This window comes from Diadema antillarum, unplaced genomic scaffold, assembly GCF_040938485.1.
Source record: "Diadema antillarum isolate AM-2024a unplaced genomic scaffold, OU_Dant_1.0 seq00000079_RagTag, whole genome shotgun sequence".
Taxonomy (NCBI): domain Eukaryota; kingdom Metazoa; phylum Echinodermata; class Echinoidea; order Diadematoida; family Diadematidae; genus Diadema; species Diadema antillarum.
The window spans coordinates 978,072-999,341 of NW_027271172.1; the positions used below are offsets into that span (position 1 = coordinate 978,072).

At 37.8% G+C, this 21,270-nt stretch overlaps 1 protein-coding gene across 1 annotated transcript in view; it reads right to left on the minus strand.

Moving 5' to 3' along the window:
* LOC139726074 (uncharacterized) overlaps window positions 1–8,365 on the minus strand; it is a 54,312-nt gene extending 45,947 nt beyond the window's left edge. The window contains exon 1 of the mRNA XM_071637157.1: window positions 8,310–8,365. Coding sequence (XP_071493258.1) covers window positions 8,310–8,365 — 56 coding nt within the window. The remainder of the gene's footprint in view (window positions 1–8,309) is intronic.
* Window positions 8,366–21,270: the final 12,905 nt, after the last annotated feature.

Genomic DNA, 21,270 nt, shown 5'->3' on the forward strand with positions numbered 1-21,270 from the left:
TAGAGCTGTGATAGAAGTTTACCAGTATAATGAAGTTTATCAATATCAGCATAGCCATAATTATGTTTACTATGTGAGAGAGAGAGAAAAAAAAATCAAACCCACAGCTCCGATTCTCAAGTTAAAACACATTTGTAGAAGAGATTTGAAACGATCGTTTTATAATGTGTTATTTGGCACAAAATAATTTCACTTATTTTTAATAATATTAATCGATAATAATATTAATCGATAACCAAATGAAAATCAATTTGCCCGATAGTAGCTAAATATAGAATCTTTTCATTAAGTTGGAGCAACGAGCAGTAGTTCAGAGTCACAGAGGCTACTTTCGAGTTTTTATGAAATACATTCATAGGAAACTGATAACTATAAGTTTGAACGATGATAGCATCCAAAATATCATGGTTACAGTTCGTTATTGAGAAGGATCGTTATTCAGAAGGTTCTTTATTCCGAAGGTTCGTTCTTCCAAAGATTCGTTATTCCGAAGGTTAATTATTCCGAAGTTTCGTTTTCCAAAGGTTAATTAATCCGAAAATGAAACAAAGCTCGTTATTCCGAAGGTTCGTTACAGACCCTATTTCATTGTCGGATCAATGAACCTTCGGAATAAAGAAACCTATTTTATTTTCGGATTAGCGAATCTTCGGAATAACGAACTCTATTTCATTTTCGAATAAGCGAGCCTCATGGCTTCAGAAAGCGAACCCTATTTTTTTCGGATAAACGAACCTTCGGAATAACTAACCTGCGAAATAACGTCACAAATGTTCGGAATAACATACCCTATTTGATTTTCGGATTAACGAACCTTCGGAATAACGAATATCCGAAACACGCAAATTCCCTATATACTTAGAGGTTTGTTAACCCTAAATTCAAGAAAGGTTCGTTAATCCGAACATTTGTGACGTTATTCCGAAGGTTCGTTAGTCCGAAAATAAAATAGGGTTCGCTATTCCAAAAGGTCGTTTATTCGAAAATGAAATAAGGTTCATTATTCCGAGATTCGTTAATCCCAAAATCAAACAAGGTTCTGGAACGGGTCATAAGACTTTTTTTGAACGTTCTTAAAACGTTTTTAAACGTTCTAGAGGGTTTTCAAAAGTTATCTGGATGTCTATAACGTCCAAACGTTTTTCTGTCGGTCCTTAAAACTTTAGAAAGTTTTTTTAGTGTTATCTTACCGTTTAAAAAAACGTTTTTATAACGTCCGATTGAAACGTTTAAATACGTCGAAAACCTTCCACCAGAAGACGTTCTGAAAAAGTTTTGACAAAACGTTCAAATAACGAACTTGGAATGTTTCAAGAACGTTTACAAAACGTCTTTGTGTTAGCTGGGTTAAGACGTAAAATTCAAGTCAGTTTTGAGACGTATTATTCACTTCATATTTACGTCGTATTAGTGAAATAAAATTTACTCTGCTTTGCAACCTAATTACCACGTCATATTAATGACGTGACGTTAAATTTACGTCAGTTTTGCGACGTCTTTGTGACTTCATATGATAAGGCCTACGAATTATAACTTTATAGAATTATATCAGTTTGCGACATATGCTGTCGTCAGAACGACGACAATTTCACGTCAGTCATCTGTCAAAAATAAGATTTTTTTTTTACTCAAATGGAAGACATAGAGAGACGTCATTATCTAGACTTATAGAAAGGCATAATAACTCTCGTTTGTTTGCGGTAAATAAGCAGAGTAAACAGACGCTATTTAGACGTCTCAAACTGACGCCAATAAGTCGTATTGTTGTTTGAAGATATCTAAAAGACGTCATGTTTGTGACGTCTTTCTGACGTCTGGTTGGTTATACGAAGACGTTGTAAAGACGTGTAGATTACTAATTTAAAGTCTTATAGACGTTAATAAACACAGATACTTGACATCATATAAACGTTTCAAACTGACGTGAATATGTCGTATTTTTCAAACTGACGTCAATATGTCGTATTTTTGCTCAAATAAAAGTTGTCCCAAAGATGTCATTGGCGGTCATTAGATTCGTCTAAATGACGTGTAAATCACAATTCTAAAGACAAGACTTACGTCAGAATAACATCATGACCACGTCATCTACACGTTAATTCATGCCTTTTTGATGTATATTGGAAAAGAAAAAAGAAAGACGTCTGAAAGACGCCCTTTTCACGAAAACTATGTAAACAAAGAAAATGGACGTGATTTTGACGTCATTTTTTTGATCGTGGGCGGTTAAGGTCTAATAAAGCGCATGTGAGTAACGCAAAGTACAACCATGATACAAATCTGGGTCCTAGCTGACATTTGGACGTTTCTAAACGTTCTTGAAACGTTCCAAGTTCGTTACTTGGACGTTTTGTCAAAACATTTTCAGAACATCATTTTTCTGGAAGGTTTTCGACGTATTCAAAACGTTTCAATTGGACGTTATAAAAACGCTTTTTTAATCGTTAAAATAACAAGAAACCTTTCTAGTTTTTTCAGGACCGACAAAAAAACGTTTGGTCGTTATAGACATCCAGATAACTTTTGAACAAAAAAAGTCTTATGACCCATTCCAGAACCCTGTTTGATTTTTGGATTAACGAACCGTCGCAATAACGAACCCTATTTCATTTTCGAATAAACGAGCCTTTGGAATAGAAACCCTATTTTATTTTCGGACTAACGAACCTTCGGAATATGTCACAAATGTTCGGATTTACGAACCTTTCTTGAATTAAGGGTTAACAAACCTCTAAGTATAGGGAATTTGTGTGTTTCGGATATTCGTTATTCCGAAGGTTCGTTAATCCGAAAATCAAAAAGGGTATGTTGATCCGAACATTTGTAGCGTTATTTCGCAGGTTTGTTATTCCGGAGGTTCGTTTCTCCGAAAAAATAGGGTTCGCTTTCTGAAGGCTCGTTTATTCGAAAATGAAATAGGGTTCGTTATTCCGAAGGTTCGCTAATCCGAAAATAAAATAGGGTTCGTTATTCAGAAGGTTCATTGATCCGACAATGAAATAGGGTCCATAACGAACCTTCTGAATAACGAACCTTTGGAAAACGAAACTTCGGAATAACGAACCTTCGGAATAACGAATCTTTGGAATAACGAACCTTCGGAATAAAGAACCTTCGGAATAAAGAACCTTCGGAATAACGAATCTTTGGAATAACGAATCTTCGGAATAAAGAACTTTCTGAATAACGAACCTTCTCAATAATGAACTGTAACCATGATATTTTGGGTGCTATCATCGTTCAAACTTATAGTTATCAGTTTCCTATGAATGTATTTCATACAAACTCGAAAGTAGCCTCGGTGACTCTGAACTAATGCTCGTTGCTCCAACTTGATTAAAAGGTCTTAAATTTGGCTAATATCGGGCAAAATGATTTTCATTTGGTTATCGATTAATATTATTAAAAATAAGTGAAATTATTTTGTGCCAAATAACACATTATAAAACGATCGTTTCAAATCTCTTCTACAAAAAATGTGTTTTACTTGAGAATCGGAGCTGTGGGTTTGATTCTTTTTTTTCTCTCTCTCTCTTTCTCTCTCTCTCACCTAGTAAACATATGGCTATGGTGATATTGATAAACTTCATATACTGGTAAACTTCTATCACAGCTCTAATATCTCATCACTTTTTATGCGTACGATACTGCACGACTTCGAGACAACAAATCACGCATGTCTTCCCTTTTTGGGTGTCAGTCGACAACAAATGGTTTGTACACATTTAAAGTCATGAACCCACCTGGGAATCTGATACCAGTTAAAGCCAGGTGTTTGTTTCTATAATATATCGATCATGAAGTTTATAAAAAGTTGCGAGTATAACAAGAACTCTCGAGTTTTGGAGCGCGCTCGGTAACCAGCTATTTTGTACGTGTGAATGCGGCTATTGTTCTTACAAACAAAGAAACAAACAAACAAATCAGCGTTTTAATGTTCAATCGTTTTATCATTTCAATTACGGGTGTTATAGGCCATGTGCGCATTGGAGGGAGGGATCGAGTATGAATATATTGCCAATCGCAATGCTTATTTAGACTGATGATAATGATGATGATGCTGAACTTGAACTTTGAAAGAGATTTCGTGAAGTTGTTGTTGATGGATTGATGACATGGAAAAAAAGTATTGATAGTGGTGGAAGATATATTGCCTGTGGTGATATGTATACGATGGTAATACGAGTGATAATCGTGGTGATAAGATGATATCCAGTTGTGAAATGATAGTAATGATGTTTATGGTCGTGCATGGTAATCTAAAAAGCAATGATGGCAGTGATGAAACACAAAGACCAATATGGATTGAGTGAACGCAGCAATATTAGCATTATACATCAGTGAAAGTTGAGGAAAAATCGGGCAATCGATGCAAAGTTTTTAATTGTTATATTTTTTGTGTTGTGATCACTGAATAAAGAGACTACTAGAGACCAAGATGGGCAACAATGTAGAGAAAATATGAAGAGAATTCCACAACAACAACAAAAAATCGATAAGATTATACATTCCATCAACTTAATTGATACTGACATAATTTACGTTAAGGGTAGTAATCATTCCCCCTACTTTCTGAAAGTGGTTAATCAAATGCTCTTCCATTACTCAAGAAAAGTGAAAACATGTTTGTTTTCTTTATATTTTCTTTATGTTGTTGCCCACACATGATGTCATGCATCCAGTGGTTCCAACATCCAAACATTAAAAATTCATAACTTTTGCATCGATTGCCCGATTTTCCTTAAACTTTCACTGATGTGTTCTACTAATGTTGCTGCTTTCACTCAATCCACATTTCTTTTAGGGTTTTGGTTTCCTGCAACGATGGTCGTGGTGGTAGAGGTGACGATGGTAAGTGATGAGAAGGACTATAGGGTTGGCAATGATAAAGTGAACATCAAAAAATTATTGATAGAACAATTCAAATCGTGCTAGAGCAATTTTGCACATGTATGGACTGGGAAAATGAATTGATTTTGATGGAAATAGCACATCTTTTGATTTTTAAATGCCGATCCAAAATGCCTTTTTAAAGCTGATTACCGGGTAAATATTTATAGAGAGCTTTCATCGATCAAAATCGATGATTCCTAGCTCCCCCCCCCCCCCCCCCCCCCCGCCTCCCGCAGTTTCTCTTCCCTCCCCCATCTTCATCATGGATGTTATTGCATGAGAATGTAACCATATACGTTGATATAATGAACCTGAACTAAAAAGGAGCCGATACTACGCCTTTCTAAATCATTGTGAAGTTGGAGAGGATAAACCCAAATTAATCTAGGAGTTCATCCATGTTACCCAAGACCAAGTGACCTCTTCGAATCTGGTTTTATGGGGCTTAATAAACATGATCAATGTTAACAATAGCAATCGCTGCAGACCTATATACAGTAAACCTCGCATGAGTCGAAGCTCTCGGGACTGACGAAAATGCGTCGACTTAAGTGAAATTCGACTCTCGCGAGAGTCGATTTTTTTTCGACTCACAGTTATGTACATGTATTATAGTACATTTGCATGCATACGTGTGTGTGTGTGTGTGTGTGCGTGCGTGCGTATGTGTGTTTGCATTCAAATTTGTCTGTTCTTGAAGATAATGTTTTTTTTTTGTTCTAAATTGAACATGGAATTTGTATCAATACTAGTAGTTAAACGTAGTTCTGAGAATGTCTGCGCTGTAATGTGGCAATGTGCCGATGTGCTATGTCTATGGTGCAACATCTCTGTCAACCTACCCTGAGACAGACACTCTCCCAGGCCCATCCCACCTCCATTGAACAAAACTATACAGCCAGCCGGGCGGGCACGCACAAACAAGCTCCGCCCACTTGGCCTGTCACTAAAATATTAAAGCAGCGATTGGTTGACCAAGGAGTTCTGGCTTGACATGGATAAAGTATATGGATCGATGTGCTGTGTGTAAACATGTACTAGTATACATGTGTATGTATTCGACATGCGTGCAGAGCGGTACGGTGAGTGTGCATGCTTACCTGCAGCAGGCCAGGGACGGGGTTCTGCGACATGCCGATTTTTTTGTTCTCCTCTTAATGTAATGAGAATGCCAGACAAATCTTCTTCGGCTCAAGTGATGTAAACTACGTGTATTTTGTACAAAAGGGACTGAATGTTTTACTTCGACACAGCCGAAATTCGACTCTCGTACTTCGGCTTATCCAAATATTTCTTAGAGAAAATACATAGGGAAAAATCGGGACTTTTTATTTTGCTTCGAGTTAAGTGATTTTCGACTCACTCGACGTCGACTTATCCGAGGTTCGACCCCCTCTCGGGGTATGAGAGTAGCAAACAAAGAGTTGATAACAATATACCAGTGAATACAATACTCAAAGATTACACATGACACAAAAGATATACAAGATTATAGTGATGGGAATACAAACATGAGTAAAATGAAAAGATCAGACGTTAATCTATATGTAAATAGCAGATTACAAATTTGACAAAGTAAGGTTGCTTCACTAACCTACCGCTACGTGTCGCTACATATGTATAATACTTCGATTATGATTTATTACAAGCTTCAATTAGATTTCCAATTTACTTTTTGCAAGATATTGATGACGACGTAGAGTTTGCATGCATCCTTTACTGTAGTAACGCAAGTCTCGCGAGACACAGGAAAAGTGTCAGCAGACGGCGAACAAAACTACAGAAATACCACCTAAGGCAAAGTCGAACGCTATGGCGATGACATGTGAAGTGGAAACACACACACACACACACACACACACACACACACACAAACACTCACACACGCGCATACACATACCCATACACACAAACCCGTTGTTATGTTTCTGGTTGAAGGACGGCGTCCCATTCTCACATTGTAATCTGATTCTGTGGTTAGCAGACGACCATGCCAGTGGTGCTCTGTATATACTGTGTAACAGTACGAACTCAACGCCTAACTGCAAAGTCCACGCACATGCGTGCAAAAACCAACTTGTACGCTGATAGTCTTTGCTCAAGTGACACAATGGGCAATTTCGACGCGTTAGGGTTACGGAAAAAAAAATCGCTTCCTGGCCATCAGGTCAAATGCCATCACATGAGTGTTTTCACTGAGATAACAACATCATCCATTCTGCTTGCCCGGTGCACTCCACAAAACAGCAATAAAAAACAAACAAACAAACATATATACCCCAACGGCAAACCATATATTTCTACTACTCTGACTTCATATTATCTTCACTTCATCTCAAATTTCCCTTTCATCTTTTTGTTATTTCCTTACCCCAACCCTTCACCACAGTACTGAACCAATACAGCCTCGTGTCAACCTCCAATTGCACAAATAATTCAACTTGGAGTATGCACGGCAAGCTTCTGTGCAAAGTGCAAAGTGCAAACAAAACATGACAGTCTACTGCATCATTAAAAGTTTTCCATACATACTTTACCGGCTGCCAACTCCATTTCCAAGGTTACAGAGGTGTGTACATAAATTACTGTATACGCCAAATATTTTGCGAGGTTTTTATTTTCGCGAATTTCGCGAGTCAGGTGCTATTCCCGAAATTAAAGACACACGAAAATATTGACTCTGATCCCTATGTGGATGTGACGTACCTGTACGCATGTTCATTATCTCCGTTCAGTACAGGACTCCACGATCGCGAATTTAACCTCTCGTGAAATCGTCGGGAATTTGGCATATACAGTATTACTACTACTCAGTACAAGTACTACTATTCAAAATGCGACATCTACTAATGATCTAATGATAACACAATAGTTACATTCAGATGGTGATCCTTAATTTCAAGTTAAGGATCACCATTTTAACTTCAAGTAAAGGATCACTGTTTACATAACTAATGATATTGTGCAGAGCTGCCAGAGCACAGGATTAGGCAACAGTGCCTCACATTAAGCAATTTTAAAAGTGTGCTAATAGTTACTAGTACTGTATTGCATACGTAATCAAGATTTCATTGACATTTCCCTCTTTATTGCTCCTCAAGCCATAGACTAGTGCTCGAGCACTTAAAATGTGTGTACATGATAAACATGAATGTATGATTCTTACTACCATTCTGTTTACTATAAAGAGTTAAAAGTGCAGTGACAGCACATCAATCATACAGCAAACCTGCATTTCAAAGAGTGGACTTTAATGTATGGGAACACAAGGACGAAAGGAAATGTTACTGACCCAGTGTTAGTCAAAGAAATCACATGAAACAGCCAATCGAGATGTCTTTTACACAATTACAAACAAACAACATACAAAATAATTTGAAAAAATAAAGGAAAAAGAAAAGGGTGTAGATTCATACTGTTGGCCAATATCCCTGTCAGGTGTGAAAGGGAATGATCCATCTGGATTGAACATGCTTGCTCTCTCTCGTTACTGTTCCGTCAGCTGCCTGCACACTTTCTCTCGCTACCCCTCAAAAACATCTCTTTCCGATGTCATCTCCTTTCGTGTCAATGGCCAAGCGCTTTCACCTGGAATAATTGTAGGAAATATGCAAATGCTTCCTCTTTCATTGTATGAAAAAAAAATTTCATCACTTAAAAAAAAAAAATGTTAGAAAAAAATTAAAACACCCACACTGTAAGAGTAAATTCATAAGAACTGAAAGACATGTCATATACATGTAGCTTAAACAAATATAAGAACCAAATCATTCTTAAATGTTGATAGTAAGAGTAACAAAACAAAAACAAGTAAGCAATGAAAATCACAAAAATGTCCAAAAAAAATATATGGCCAAATAAATGCACACATATGCATCAGGAGGTTCAGGGAAAGCAGTATCATATGCTCCAAGTACACCTAGATATTATAATTTCATATGCTGTCCTTTGGGTAGACTAGATGCAATAATGCCTACAGCTATACCTTGAGCCCTGAACATAATGAGCTGTAATGGTTAAAACAAGGTATGCATCCCACTATTCATACCTCATTTGAAAACTGTCATCAATTGCAGCCCATGCATAATCAAGCAAATATAACAGGAAGAACAAACTGTACACACATTTTCATTTCTTTATTTCTTTCTTAGGAACCAATGTCATTGCATTCTGATTATTGTGGGTTGTGAGAATTTTCAAGTCAAGATACTGTAAAAGTGGAAATTTTCGTGGTGTTGATATTTTCGCGCATTTCGCACAACCAGAAACTAGCGCGAAAATAAATAAAAGCACTCAAATATTTTTGCTTGCCATACGTTCCTGTCCTTTGCGTCTTGATTCCGCGGAATCAAAAAGACGTGAAACTCTTTTTATCTGGCCAAGCGCGAAAATATCCACTTTTACAGTATTACTGAATGTGCACATACCTACATTGCAATTTATACATGACTTGGCAAAAGAGCCACATTTTGCATTCCGGAATGATGAGTGACCACTGTGAAATTTGGATTATCATCTACTCATCTGCGTATTACTAACATCAGCAGTGTATGGTAAAGGTTAGGCTGATTGCTATTCAGCTGCTTGCAACCATCGTTAAAATTGTATTGATCCAATAATTGATTCTGAATTATAATATAGCAGAGGAGTGGTTTGTCAGCTGCTGTTGTTTGTTTTAATAAGAGAGTTGTTCTGTTCTGTTTCAGAGTCATCCCCGCATATACCGCTATGCTCTGGGAAAATCCAATGAAACATTCATCAGTGCTCAGGAACATTTCCTGACATTTAGATGCTGCCTTTGGGGGAAATGAGTCATAATGTGATGTACATATTATTACATTACCATCTACACATTATATATCTAGGTAGCTCTATAAAACCATACTAGATTATCACACACACAAAAAAATCCCTAAATAAAATTTTGTGCGATTCTCTTTCGGTACAGTTTTTAGATAATTGTTGGCCTGTAGTGACATCACAAACTGCAGTACACCTACAATTGTAGTCTTTTCATCCAGCAATGGCAGCACTAAAACTTCATGAAAAAATTTCATGAATTTTCAACGGACTGTCTGATTTTCCTTAAACTTCCCTGATGGGCTCTACTAATATTGCTGCATTTAATCAACTTACATATATGCACAGACATATGTATTTGGGTTTCATTCCCCTTTAAAAGCTGGTGGTCACTATACACATACATACATAGGCTCTCAGCAACATGTTTTCTCTGTGGAGAATTTCCACAGTGGTTATAATGCACAGGTTGTTGTTGACAGGCGGTTGTCAGTTGCCACAGCAGGTTTGACTGTAATTCATAGATACATTGTACATGGTATGTATGAGTGAATATATGATACTTGAGGCTCGATTGTTGAGGCTTGAGTGTATTAGACACCACATAATTTACTATAAAAGAGAGAAGGCCCTGCAAATTAAACTTCCCTGATTTTTTTAAAGCCATAAAAACTACACGTAATACAACGTAAGACTGTCTTCACTTGTTATAGTGAACCAGTTACTTTGATACGGAATCTTTCATGTTCCTACATTGTGAGTAAATATTGCACACTGTGATTTAAAAAAAAAAAATCATCATGCACTAAAGGGACTGTACAGTTCTGGTTGAGGTGAGGATTCAGCTTCTAACGTTTTGCGAGATATTCAGAAACCACTCTATGAGATGTCAAAGAGCATGCAATTCTAAGGGGTATCAAAAGTTTATTTGATGAAAATCAGTTTTGAAATGGCTGAGATATCCAAAAACAAGGTGAAACAAAGAGATCCTAATAAAAGGTCTGGCCTGTCGCCTTTTATTATCATCACTTTTTTGGATATATCTCAGCCATTTGAAAACCAATTTTCATCAAATAACATTGAATCCTTCTTAAAATTACATGCTCTTTCATATTTCATAAGAGGTTTCTCATTATCTCACTTCAGAATGTTATAAACCTGAATCCCCACTTCAACCAGTACTGTACCTAGACTTGGAATGTGTTCAGATTCTGAAGAAAAAAAAAAAAATCTCCTCGGGTTTAATGCAAACAAGGCATATTTTACAATGATTGTGGAACTGTTCGTGTATTTTGTGTAATGTTAGATACAAGCATTCAAGACAAGAGATTAAGCATTTTTTTTTTTTTTTTAATGCCATGACTGGCAATGTGCAAAGAGCCAGCAAAATACAATGAATTTTGGACAAGTTGCTCTTACCAGACAGACTGTCATTTTTTAAATTTTTTTTCGACAGTCTGTCTGGTATTAAAAGAGTACATGTTTGATGCATAAAAATGCGTTGATTCATATTGTCATAATGGCTATCAGCAAATGACTGCACTGCATCAATAATCCAAGCAATCTAGCTTCTCATACGAGCTGATTGCTAGAGGAAGGAATTATTTCTGTAAGGAGAACATGCACCAAAGCCTCACATTACACTGCATTGAAATTTATCTTCGAATACTCACACATAGCTCTGCATTCAGTGGGATCATCACACATCATATTCCCCCTTTGATGCTAATGCAATTTCATACCCTATCAGCATTCTCATACTTCATACCACAACAAGTCCACAAATAACCCTAACCCATACACACATATCCTATGGGCTGCCTATAGGACTGAGGAATATGTGCGTGTAGGGACTATGAAACTGCATTGGCAGTTGGCACCCTTCCTTCTTCTCTCATAGGTGTCTTACGCTATCTCTTCTATACTGTTTACTTCTTAATTCTTACTGTAATTGGCGCTGTTACTGTTACAATCTACACCTTCACAGACTTTATAGACTTTGTCATACAAAGTCTTTTATTTATTACATGTAGACAGTCTACAATGGAAGCAACTATACACAGCCCTGTCGCTGTACACAAGTGGCACGGCCGAGCTTCGCACGGCGTCTGGTTGGGCTACAATGGAACTATATAACATTAGGGTGTCTGAAGGCGATTTTCATTTTCGTGATGAGACTTTTTTCTTCGTTAAAAAGAATTATAAAATGGGTTCAAGAATGTAGCCAATTGGAAGCGCTGAAATGAGTCACGTGTGCGTGCATTAATTTCTCACTAACATGCACGGCCTGACGTCACAATGTTTACACTAGCAGTGCGCACTCAATCAGTTGTTACAAGTGCGTCGCGCGCTACTATACGCGCTGTCAATCCTGTAAACAACTTCTAGTTCGGGCTGCCAGCCGGCCTTTCTTGTGCATAACACGTGGCGTACGTATACTCTTATATGTACAGTACTTATATGTGCGGGATTTCCGAGTGAGACATGCGCAAATATTTGGGACGAACATCTTCGGACATGAGCGAGTGCTACGTGTAGCTGACTGGTATTGACCCACAAAGGTACATGAAAAATGCTGTTAGTTTTCGACCCATTTTATAAAACAAATGATGCACAGGATTATTTCGTGGCGTTAGTGAAGGTGCGGCGCACTCTATCCTGTGCATCATTTGTATACTACATATATGATAAGACTATAGAAGCATCATAGTTTGTCGCTGTTTGGTGAAAATGCTCCAGATCTATCAATGTATCATCTGCTGAAGGATTTTATCGAATCATCCATGATTGGCATGACGAACAACACTGACGAATAAATGCTGCTGTGATGGGGCTCAAACGATGGAATACCAACAACCTCAGCTCAACATGTCATTGTCAACATTGTGAGGGAAAAAAATAGTGAACTGAAAGCAGAGAAAGTCTTTAGCTGATATCTTTAAACTAGATCTAAATGTTTTATCATTCAGAAGATGAACCTTCTCATTCATTTCTAGTAGAATTGTCTACAATTAGAAGTAACATTAGATCTTATACTCCATTATCCCCATGCACGAAGGAAGTAAAGGCCAGAGCCTATACCGCACTTGTCCGGCCCCAACTAGAATATGCATCAGAGGCCTGGAACCCACACACAGCTACAATGGTAAACTCTCTTGAGCAGGTGCAGAAAACTGCTGCTCGGTTTGTACATGGAGACTACAGGTATTCAACATCTTCCTCAACGCTGGTCTCGGCTCTTGGTTGGGATAGTCTCCACACACGACGCCTCCTTGCACAGTGCACCCTCTTTCATAAGATACACTACTGTCAACTTCTACGTTTACCACATGTGATTTTCCCAGCTACCTACATAGGAAGGCATGATCATAAGCTCAAGTACATAATCCCAATCGCGACCATAGATGTGTTTAAATTTTCCTTTTTTCCCCGAGCTGTTAGAACCTGGAACCATCTGCCAGGACCTGTGGTCACAATTACCAACCCATTAACATTCAGAGAGGCTGCTCTTCCAGTCATCCGAGTGATGCAGCCTCCTGTTGGGTCACACATGCTCTAAGAAAAGATGCATGTTTTTTTTTTTACTAGCACTATGCACCGTCACTTTTATTGTACATTAGTGACATTTAAAATCATCCTGTTCACCATGTCACCTCTCACTGACGCACGACACCTCTACCATCCCGGGATAGTTTCAAGGAACTGCTGAAAGGGATTACTACTTCAAGGTTCAAGGTTCCATGCGATACAGCATCACAGAATTTCTGTTTCACAATTTTGGATTTGCATCAAAAGTTTGGGAAAAGTTTACTCTACAGTGAAATATCATTGACTGTGTCTGCGTACATTGTAGGCACTAGAGGGTTACTGATCGATGCGATTGGCAATGATTATAACTCAGTCAGTACAGGGAGGTGGAGGACACAAAAATAGGCCTACTTAACGCAACGGTACTATTCAGATTCAGACCACAGACGACACAATCAATGTATAATTAAAGTAGAACTGACGGCAATTGAACCGACACTTTTCCTGGTTCATCAGACATGGTCATGGAGTAGACACATAGCCAGCTTAGATTAATGACTATGCGCTGCAAGTCACAATTTCAATCTAACGTTCGAGTGCAAATTCTGATGGTGCGGTGATGCTGATGGATAGTCATTATTATTAATATTGCATTGCATTGTCAGCGCAGTGCAGTGCCAGCGCCAGTGGAACAACTAGACCTATCGATACGGTAAAGGCTGCTAGCTAGCTGCTCGCTCTTAGCGGGACCACGGCGGACATTTCCCCCGGTGTATCAGGGTCAGTTTGCTGTCTGTTCGGCATGGCTTCGCGGCAATCTGCAGCTGCACTAGCTGCGAACCGGTTATGATGGAATTTCGTGTTCCTCCCATCGCTTTGCCTAGAAAACCCATACAGAGCTTGACATATGTAATGCCAAACAAAGCACTTGAACATTACAAAAAAGACATTTATAGAAGTGGATAAATTTCTTACCTTTCCATTGGTTAATGAAATAGCCTTCGAGAATTCGCAGTCACGTACATTTTGTGTACTGTATCGAAGTGACAAGGATGAATGCTCATTGGCTGAAAATGGTCACATGGTTTTCATTCCTGATTGATTGATTCTCGCCAAAGAGATTTTCCCCAGTGACAACACAGTGGTGAGGAGGAGAAAAATCTCTTTGATTCTCGCTCGAGCGGCGCCCGAACGGAAAACGCACCCCCCCCCCATAATCTTGATCAATGATGAAAGAGGGATGACATATTATAGAACAGAGCCTGTAGTTTCAATTAAATTCCTTCTATATTGTCTTCATTCGAACAATACAACAATTTTAACATTTTTGACCATTATTGAATCGAATTTAAAAAAAAAAGACCACGGAGCTACTCCATAAGAAGACAAGGAAACCTTGCTGGAAAGAAAAAAAGAAGATGTTAAAAGGTCCCTCTTTTTCGGCAATAGATCATATAATCAGTAACATCAATGGTGAAAAACACACCCATTTTAAGCGAAATTACAAAACGGAAAATGTGTGCCAGTCAAGCACAATAAAAAGTAGGAATATGTGTACTTGAATACATAATATCAGAGACTCCAACTCTCCCGTTTTCGACGGGAGATCTCCCGCCGAAAACACATTTTTGCAAAATCTCCCGTTCTCCCGCTGGAGATTTGATTTCTCCCGCCCTGGCTCTGTGTCTTCCGGTGGAAAGGATTTCTTACTTATTGCTATCGTATGTTGAAAAAAATAAGCCTTAGATAGCACCGGAGAACATCTATAGAACCCTAGGAACTTAGCGCTTCGCACACATCAACTTGGAGTCTTCCGTTTGCTAGGGGTTTCGGGCGGGAGAATCTCCAGATCAGAAGGTGCTTGGGGTTGGAGTCTCTGTAATATTATTTTACGTTAGCCGATATACACATACCAACAAGCTACAATTAAGCATTCAAAATGATTACTGATGTGTTAATGTATTAAAACAACACAATCTCTTTGGAGAAAATAAAACCTTAGTTTTCAAAGACTAGCAGCCTTTTTAAAACTTTGAATCAAACCCGCCAGGAATTTCCTGTAGGTATAGAGATCCAGTATCCTCGTGATGTATCATGCAATATCATAAATATAGGCTGTTAAGGTATTTTGAGAGACATTAAGAAATATGGCGGCAAAACATCGGACTAGGTCTTGATCTATGTGTGCGTGTGCTGAGATTATAGCGAGCTGCCTATTTGCAAAAGGCTATCCCCGAGGTCGCGTCCTCAACTTTCAGACGGCCAACTGAGAGGTTATCTTCAGGTGTGATTTTGAAATTACATTGCAGTTCAAAGTATACGTCGTAATAACATGTCACATTGTTAACACTCTTAAAAAGAAAAGGGTAAATCAACATTTAAAAGGAGCGAGGAGTGACAGCGTTTTTAAGATATTCACCCTTTTATCCAGCTGAATCCAACAGTTAGATGTGCTATAGATACAGCAAGAAAAGGGGTGAATACAACATTTTTAAAACGCTGTCACTCCTCGTCCCTTTTAAAACGCTGATTTACCCTTTTCTTTTTAAGAGTGTATGGAAAAAATGACGCGAAGTTGATTTATTGGAATCGGAGAGAGTGAGCATGAGACATCGAGATATGATGAGGGAGGTGTTCGGGAGGGATGGAGAAACACGAATGGAGTGGTACCCATGCGCCGAGCCACCGCGAAGTTTTCTGCGCACTATTTCGCAGGTGTTAAATTTTTGATAAAAGACGGCACTTCTAAGGTATGAACGATGCATTATTACATTTGTAACTCTAAAACACAACGTATCGGACTAGCCAGCAACAATTCGCTGTCCCCTTCAATATTTTCGGCAGCAATTGTTCAGTGTCCGAAGAATATATAAGACACACGAATAAAATTAGTTTAAAAAAAATGTACTTCTATGTAAAATGCTATACCATAAGCATAAAAACACGCATTCATTAGCTAATAACTTAATTCGAAAGATAAACCTGTATGTCGAACAATAGTATACACAAAATGTGCGCAATGTGGTTATATTTTTATTTTTTTATTTTTCGAGATACCGAATGCATTATACTCCTTTTTTTTCAGTCCGGGTATTAATTACAAGGAGATGTTATTGAACAAAAAAAAAAAAAAAAAACATTAAGTAGTTGTTCCGTACGCAAGATTACCACTTTCCTCATGGGATTCTAACATTTCCTCTGAAATACAGCTTAAAACGGCAAAATAACCCCCTTCTTTGTAACACAAGGGAGTTGCTTAATTGGAGATGTCAGGTAAAAATGTCAGAGGTAAAAATGTCAGAGGTAAAAATGTCAGAGGTAAGAATGTTCAGAGGTAAAAATGTCAGAGGTAAGAATGTCAGAGGTAAGAATGTCAGAAGTGAATATGTCAGAGGTAAAAATGTCAGACGTAAAAAAGTCAGAGGTAAAGTTGTCAGTGGTCGAAATGTCAGTGGTCAAAATGCCAGAGATAAAAATGTCATTGGTCAAAATTTAGACGATATAAATGTAAGAGGACGAGGTAAAAGTGCCAGAGATCTTTTTTTTAATGTTTCTGACACCCTTCTCGCAAAAAGCGCTTTCCGTGATGCCTTCTCCTTAAAAGCATAGGAGAGACCGGGGAGAAATGGGACACGGTATTGATAAGAAATATGGGACACTCTTGTAACTAGAAAAATGCTCGGCCAATCAACAATCCAATTATATATCAGTAAAAAGATGAGCCTCGGTACACCTCAAAATAGACATATATTAGCCACTATCTCTACAGGTAAATATAATTTGAAAAAAACGAAACAATTGTTTTATAATCCTTTTTGTTACTTTTTCATTGTTTCTTACTTTCTTGTCAGTAAAATATCAAACTTTCTTTAGATCTTGTAGGTCCTATACTATATGTTAGGTAACTTATAGTAAGTGTGCAAACTTCTGAAAATAAAATTGCTTGATAACAGACCTGCAGGTATGAAGATTTATATATACTAGGACAGTGATATACTCCCGCGGCACATATAAATTCTACTTGTGTAAAATACAAATTTTATTGCTGTGAAATAGAAAAACCTTAGAAAAAACCTTAGAAAATCCTTATATTGCGCACTTAAGATTTTTTTTTCCTGCTTAAAGTACTCGGAGTTGGCCTAATTTTTGTCCCAAATATCAATTTACAAACATACCATTTATTTTCCATAGTTACCATTTTTTTTTTGTCGTAAATAATATACAGGCATCTTCAAAAAGTTATTATTCTATCCCAATACGTCTCTTATAAGAAAGCCTTCTGTTCAAAAATTATTCCCTTTTTGTCTTATATCTTAATTAAAAGGTGTTTGTTTTATCACCAGTCTATACAATTTGTGATAATTTTACTGATTCTTTTGTACATGCATGGTTGTCCCGTTTCTCCCCGGGGTGTCCCATTTCCCCCAAAATTAAAGGTTTAACAAATCATTAATTACAAGAAAATGTAATATATATAGGGGTATCACTAAATACTCTACTATATAAACTTCAGAATCTATAGTACATAATTATGAGCATGACCTAGCTTGACAAGATTTTTTTTTTAAATGCTAAGCATTCATTTGTCGTGCTATAACATACGCGTCATAAATTTCCATAAATTGCGAAGAGATTACACTCCTTTCTAACACCTCCCTGATATGATTATACAAGGTACTGTATATAATCTCCACTTTAGAAGGCAAGCATAGGCCTATACACACCTTCCACATTACCAAGCCATATCAAGTTGCATTCAGTATTTGCATTTTTATGTAGGGCCTATTGGAAGTCTGTTGGCGCACGCGATACTCGGTGTATTATCCTGAAATTTCAAAAGAAGAAGAAGAAGAACTGAAGAAGGAAAAAAGTAGAGCTACATTTTCAGTAAAGACACAAGGTAGTCATGTATATAGGCCTCCTATTAAATTATAAATGAAACAAAAGAATATTATCTGAGTATAATGTTTTTGAAAATATCTGTTAGAAAACATCGATTAAGTCCTATAAGATATTTGGCTACCATGAAATTAAGTGTATTGCCCCCCCCCCCCTTCCCCCCCCCCCCAAAAAAAAAAAGAAAGAAAAGAAAATCAAGATTATGATGGGATTTTCTTATCTACTCCAGTATCAGACTCCTGTTTGTTTGCTTTTCTATAGGCCCTACAAGTACCAACACTTTATTGTGTCGATTGAATAAGTGACTATAATTAAACATAATGCATGTTCAATATGTTTTCTCTACACTTTGAGTATAAAAACGCAAACGCAATGCACTCTCAACCAGCGCAGTGGTCTGTGTGGGCTTGATTGCTTTCAGTTCTTTGCTGCTGTACTCGGATGATATAGCTTGGCGGGCAAAACAACTGGCCAATTAGTCACGTGACATGTCTTCGTTCCTGCACATGCTTTTTGTTCTTTCACTTTGACACCAACTGCATTCGTCGGTTTTACGTCGTTCGTGATCGCACAGACAACCGGATCCGCCTAGTCTGGTTTTCAGACCCGTTGCCAAATGTACTCCCTTCCACAATATCATCCACAGCGACTTTGTCGCCGCGGTGCATAGTATGGACCCACAAGGAGATACCAAAGTGTGCCAAAAGTAATTTTGGGCAATTTTTTTTTTTGACATGCCCTGTTGAAAGACAATACTTTGAAGGATATTTCACTAAAATATCTGACTCAGATATGTACGTTAAAGGGTAAAGCGCGCATTTGAACAGTCGTATACGTTATGGAAAATGCGCTATATAAAACAAAATGTATTATTGGTATTATTATTATTATTATTATTATTATTATTATTATTATTATCATTATTGTTATCAATATTCATTATAACTTTTATTATTATATTCTTCCTGAAGTAGCAAAATACTTATTCCAAGGGTTTCAGAGCAAATTGTAACCACTTTAATAAATAAGTTAATTCAACACGTAGTTTGTAAGATATCGACCTATCACATTGCTCTCACATATTCCTCAGAGTTCATCTTGATGTATGAATGCCGCAAAAATTCAAAGAAACTTAATCTTCGTGAATATTATAATATGGTAAATATCCCGGCAAAGAGGCTGCTGAAATGCCCCTCTTTTGATGAAGATGAAAGTGTATACTGCGTAATACTCATGGCAAAGGAGGTACATGTTATTACTCTCTAAAAAAAATCGAGTGAAAATTTTCACTCTAAAAAGAGTGAATACAAAAAAGAGTGAATTTCGAGTGAAATTGGAGTGAATTTTGAGTGAAAATGCTCATTTTCACTCATTTTGGAGTGACGTCAGGGATCACTCGAAGATTTTGGAGTGATCCCTGACGTCACTCCAAAATGAGTGAAAATGAACATTTTCACTCAAAATTCACTCCAATTTCACTCGAAATTCACTCTTTTTTGTATTCACACTTTTAAGAGTGACTATTTTCACTCGATTTTTTTTAGAGAGTAGTCTCGCCCTGTACGTCATTATTATAACTTATAATCAAAGATCACAAACTGAATACGATCTTTGCTATAATGTACACAATATTTTAAGCTAATTCTCTCTGCGATAAAATAGGTTGTATGGACGCCTAAAGAACTTCGATCCTATACTCTTCACTTTATGCAGCTAAGACGTTAATACACTCATTCTATAGAGATTACTCTCATCAGTCACTCGTCAGAAGCAAAGTTTTTATTGTTGTTGGTTTTTTTATTGTTTTTCCGGCCGCCCACCAAAGTGTATCGGATCCGCAGTCTGATGAATCCGACTTGTGTCGATCGACTACGTGCAGTATCAGGTCAGTGTTAGACCATGTCATGTGTGTCAGACATTGTGTGCGTGATCCTCATCGGACGATCTTGCCTCATCGGATCATGCCTGACATGTCTGATACTGACCTGATAGGCGACCAACACAAGTCGGATTCATCGACTGTGATCCAATACACTTAATCGATGGGTTTAAGGAACAAAAAAAAAAAAATCAAAAATGCTTCCGACGAGTGACCGATGAGGGAAAAAAAAAGAATCTCTGTGGAACGGGGATGTATAACTTCACATGGTAGTGATTCCAAAATATTTTAATCAATAAAACTTTTAGTAAATATATGTATCATTTTAATGCAAACTTTCATACAATGGAGACTCAAGTTGCTGAATCATGAACCTCCCCCCCCCCCCCCATTACGGACTTCCTTATCTGTTGTCCTTCCAATAGCATTTCTTTTTTTAATGTTTTTTAATATTGCGCATGATGTGGGTATAGGCCTAAGGTTACGAAGCAGAGCGATAAGAACGATGTCAAAGATTGCTTTATACTGTAACGTATTTTTGTGTTGTGAAAGAATTGTGCCTAAATGCTTTAATCATACAAGCACACTATCCCGAGCAAAACACGATGTACAATCTGCCTGGGTTGCTTGCCAAAATATATGGCTGAAGAGGCACTCCTTTTGTTTTAACTCGCACAGCAAATTCATGACAATCATGCCACTCACACAGTCATGTACTCAAATCACCATCACCAATACCCAAGTCATCTCAGAAGAGACTTAATAAAGTAGGTCGCAAGACAAGTACATACCGTTCGCTGTTGACTTTATTCAGGCAAGGATCAGCACAAAGACAAACTTGTCCACTGGAGATTAGTTTCCTCTACCAGCACCAAAATCAGACTCTGTCCTCTCTCCATCTACTCGGACTTTTATACTGACCGTCCAAACTTTTATCCTCTCTCTCTCTTTCTTTCTGTCACTCTCTCCCTCCCTCTCTCTCACTACCTAGCTAGTTACATAATCTTGGGCGTACACAGCCCTACAGTGAACACCAGGGAGGTGGTCCCTGCCTACCCCCAACATCATTGCCATGCACAAGGAGGATACCCCTCTCTCGTACACACACACACACACACACTTATTCACACAAACACTACTACCTCGTAGCTTGTGCTCAGGGAGCATACATGTACAACAAAGTAGGTCTGTTCTCTGGGAGTTCCATTTCTCTGGAAGGGGTAACACTAGGCATGGTCATTGCTTTAGGTCAATTTTGTTACACAACTCCC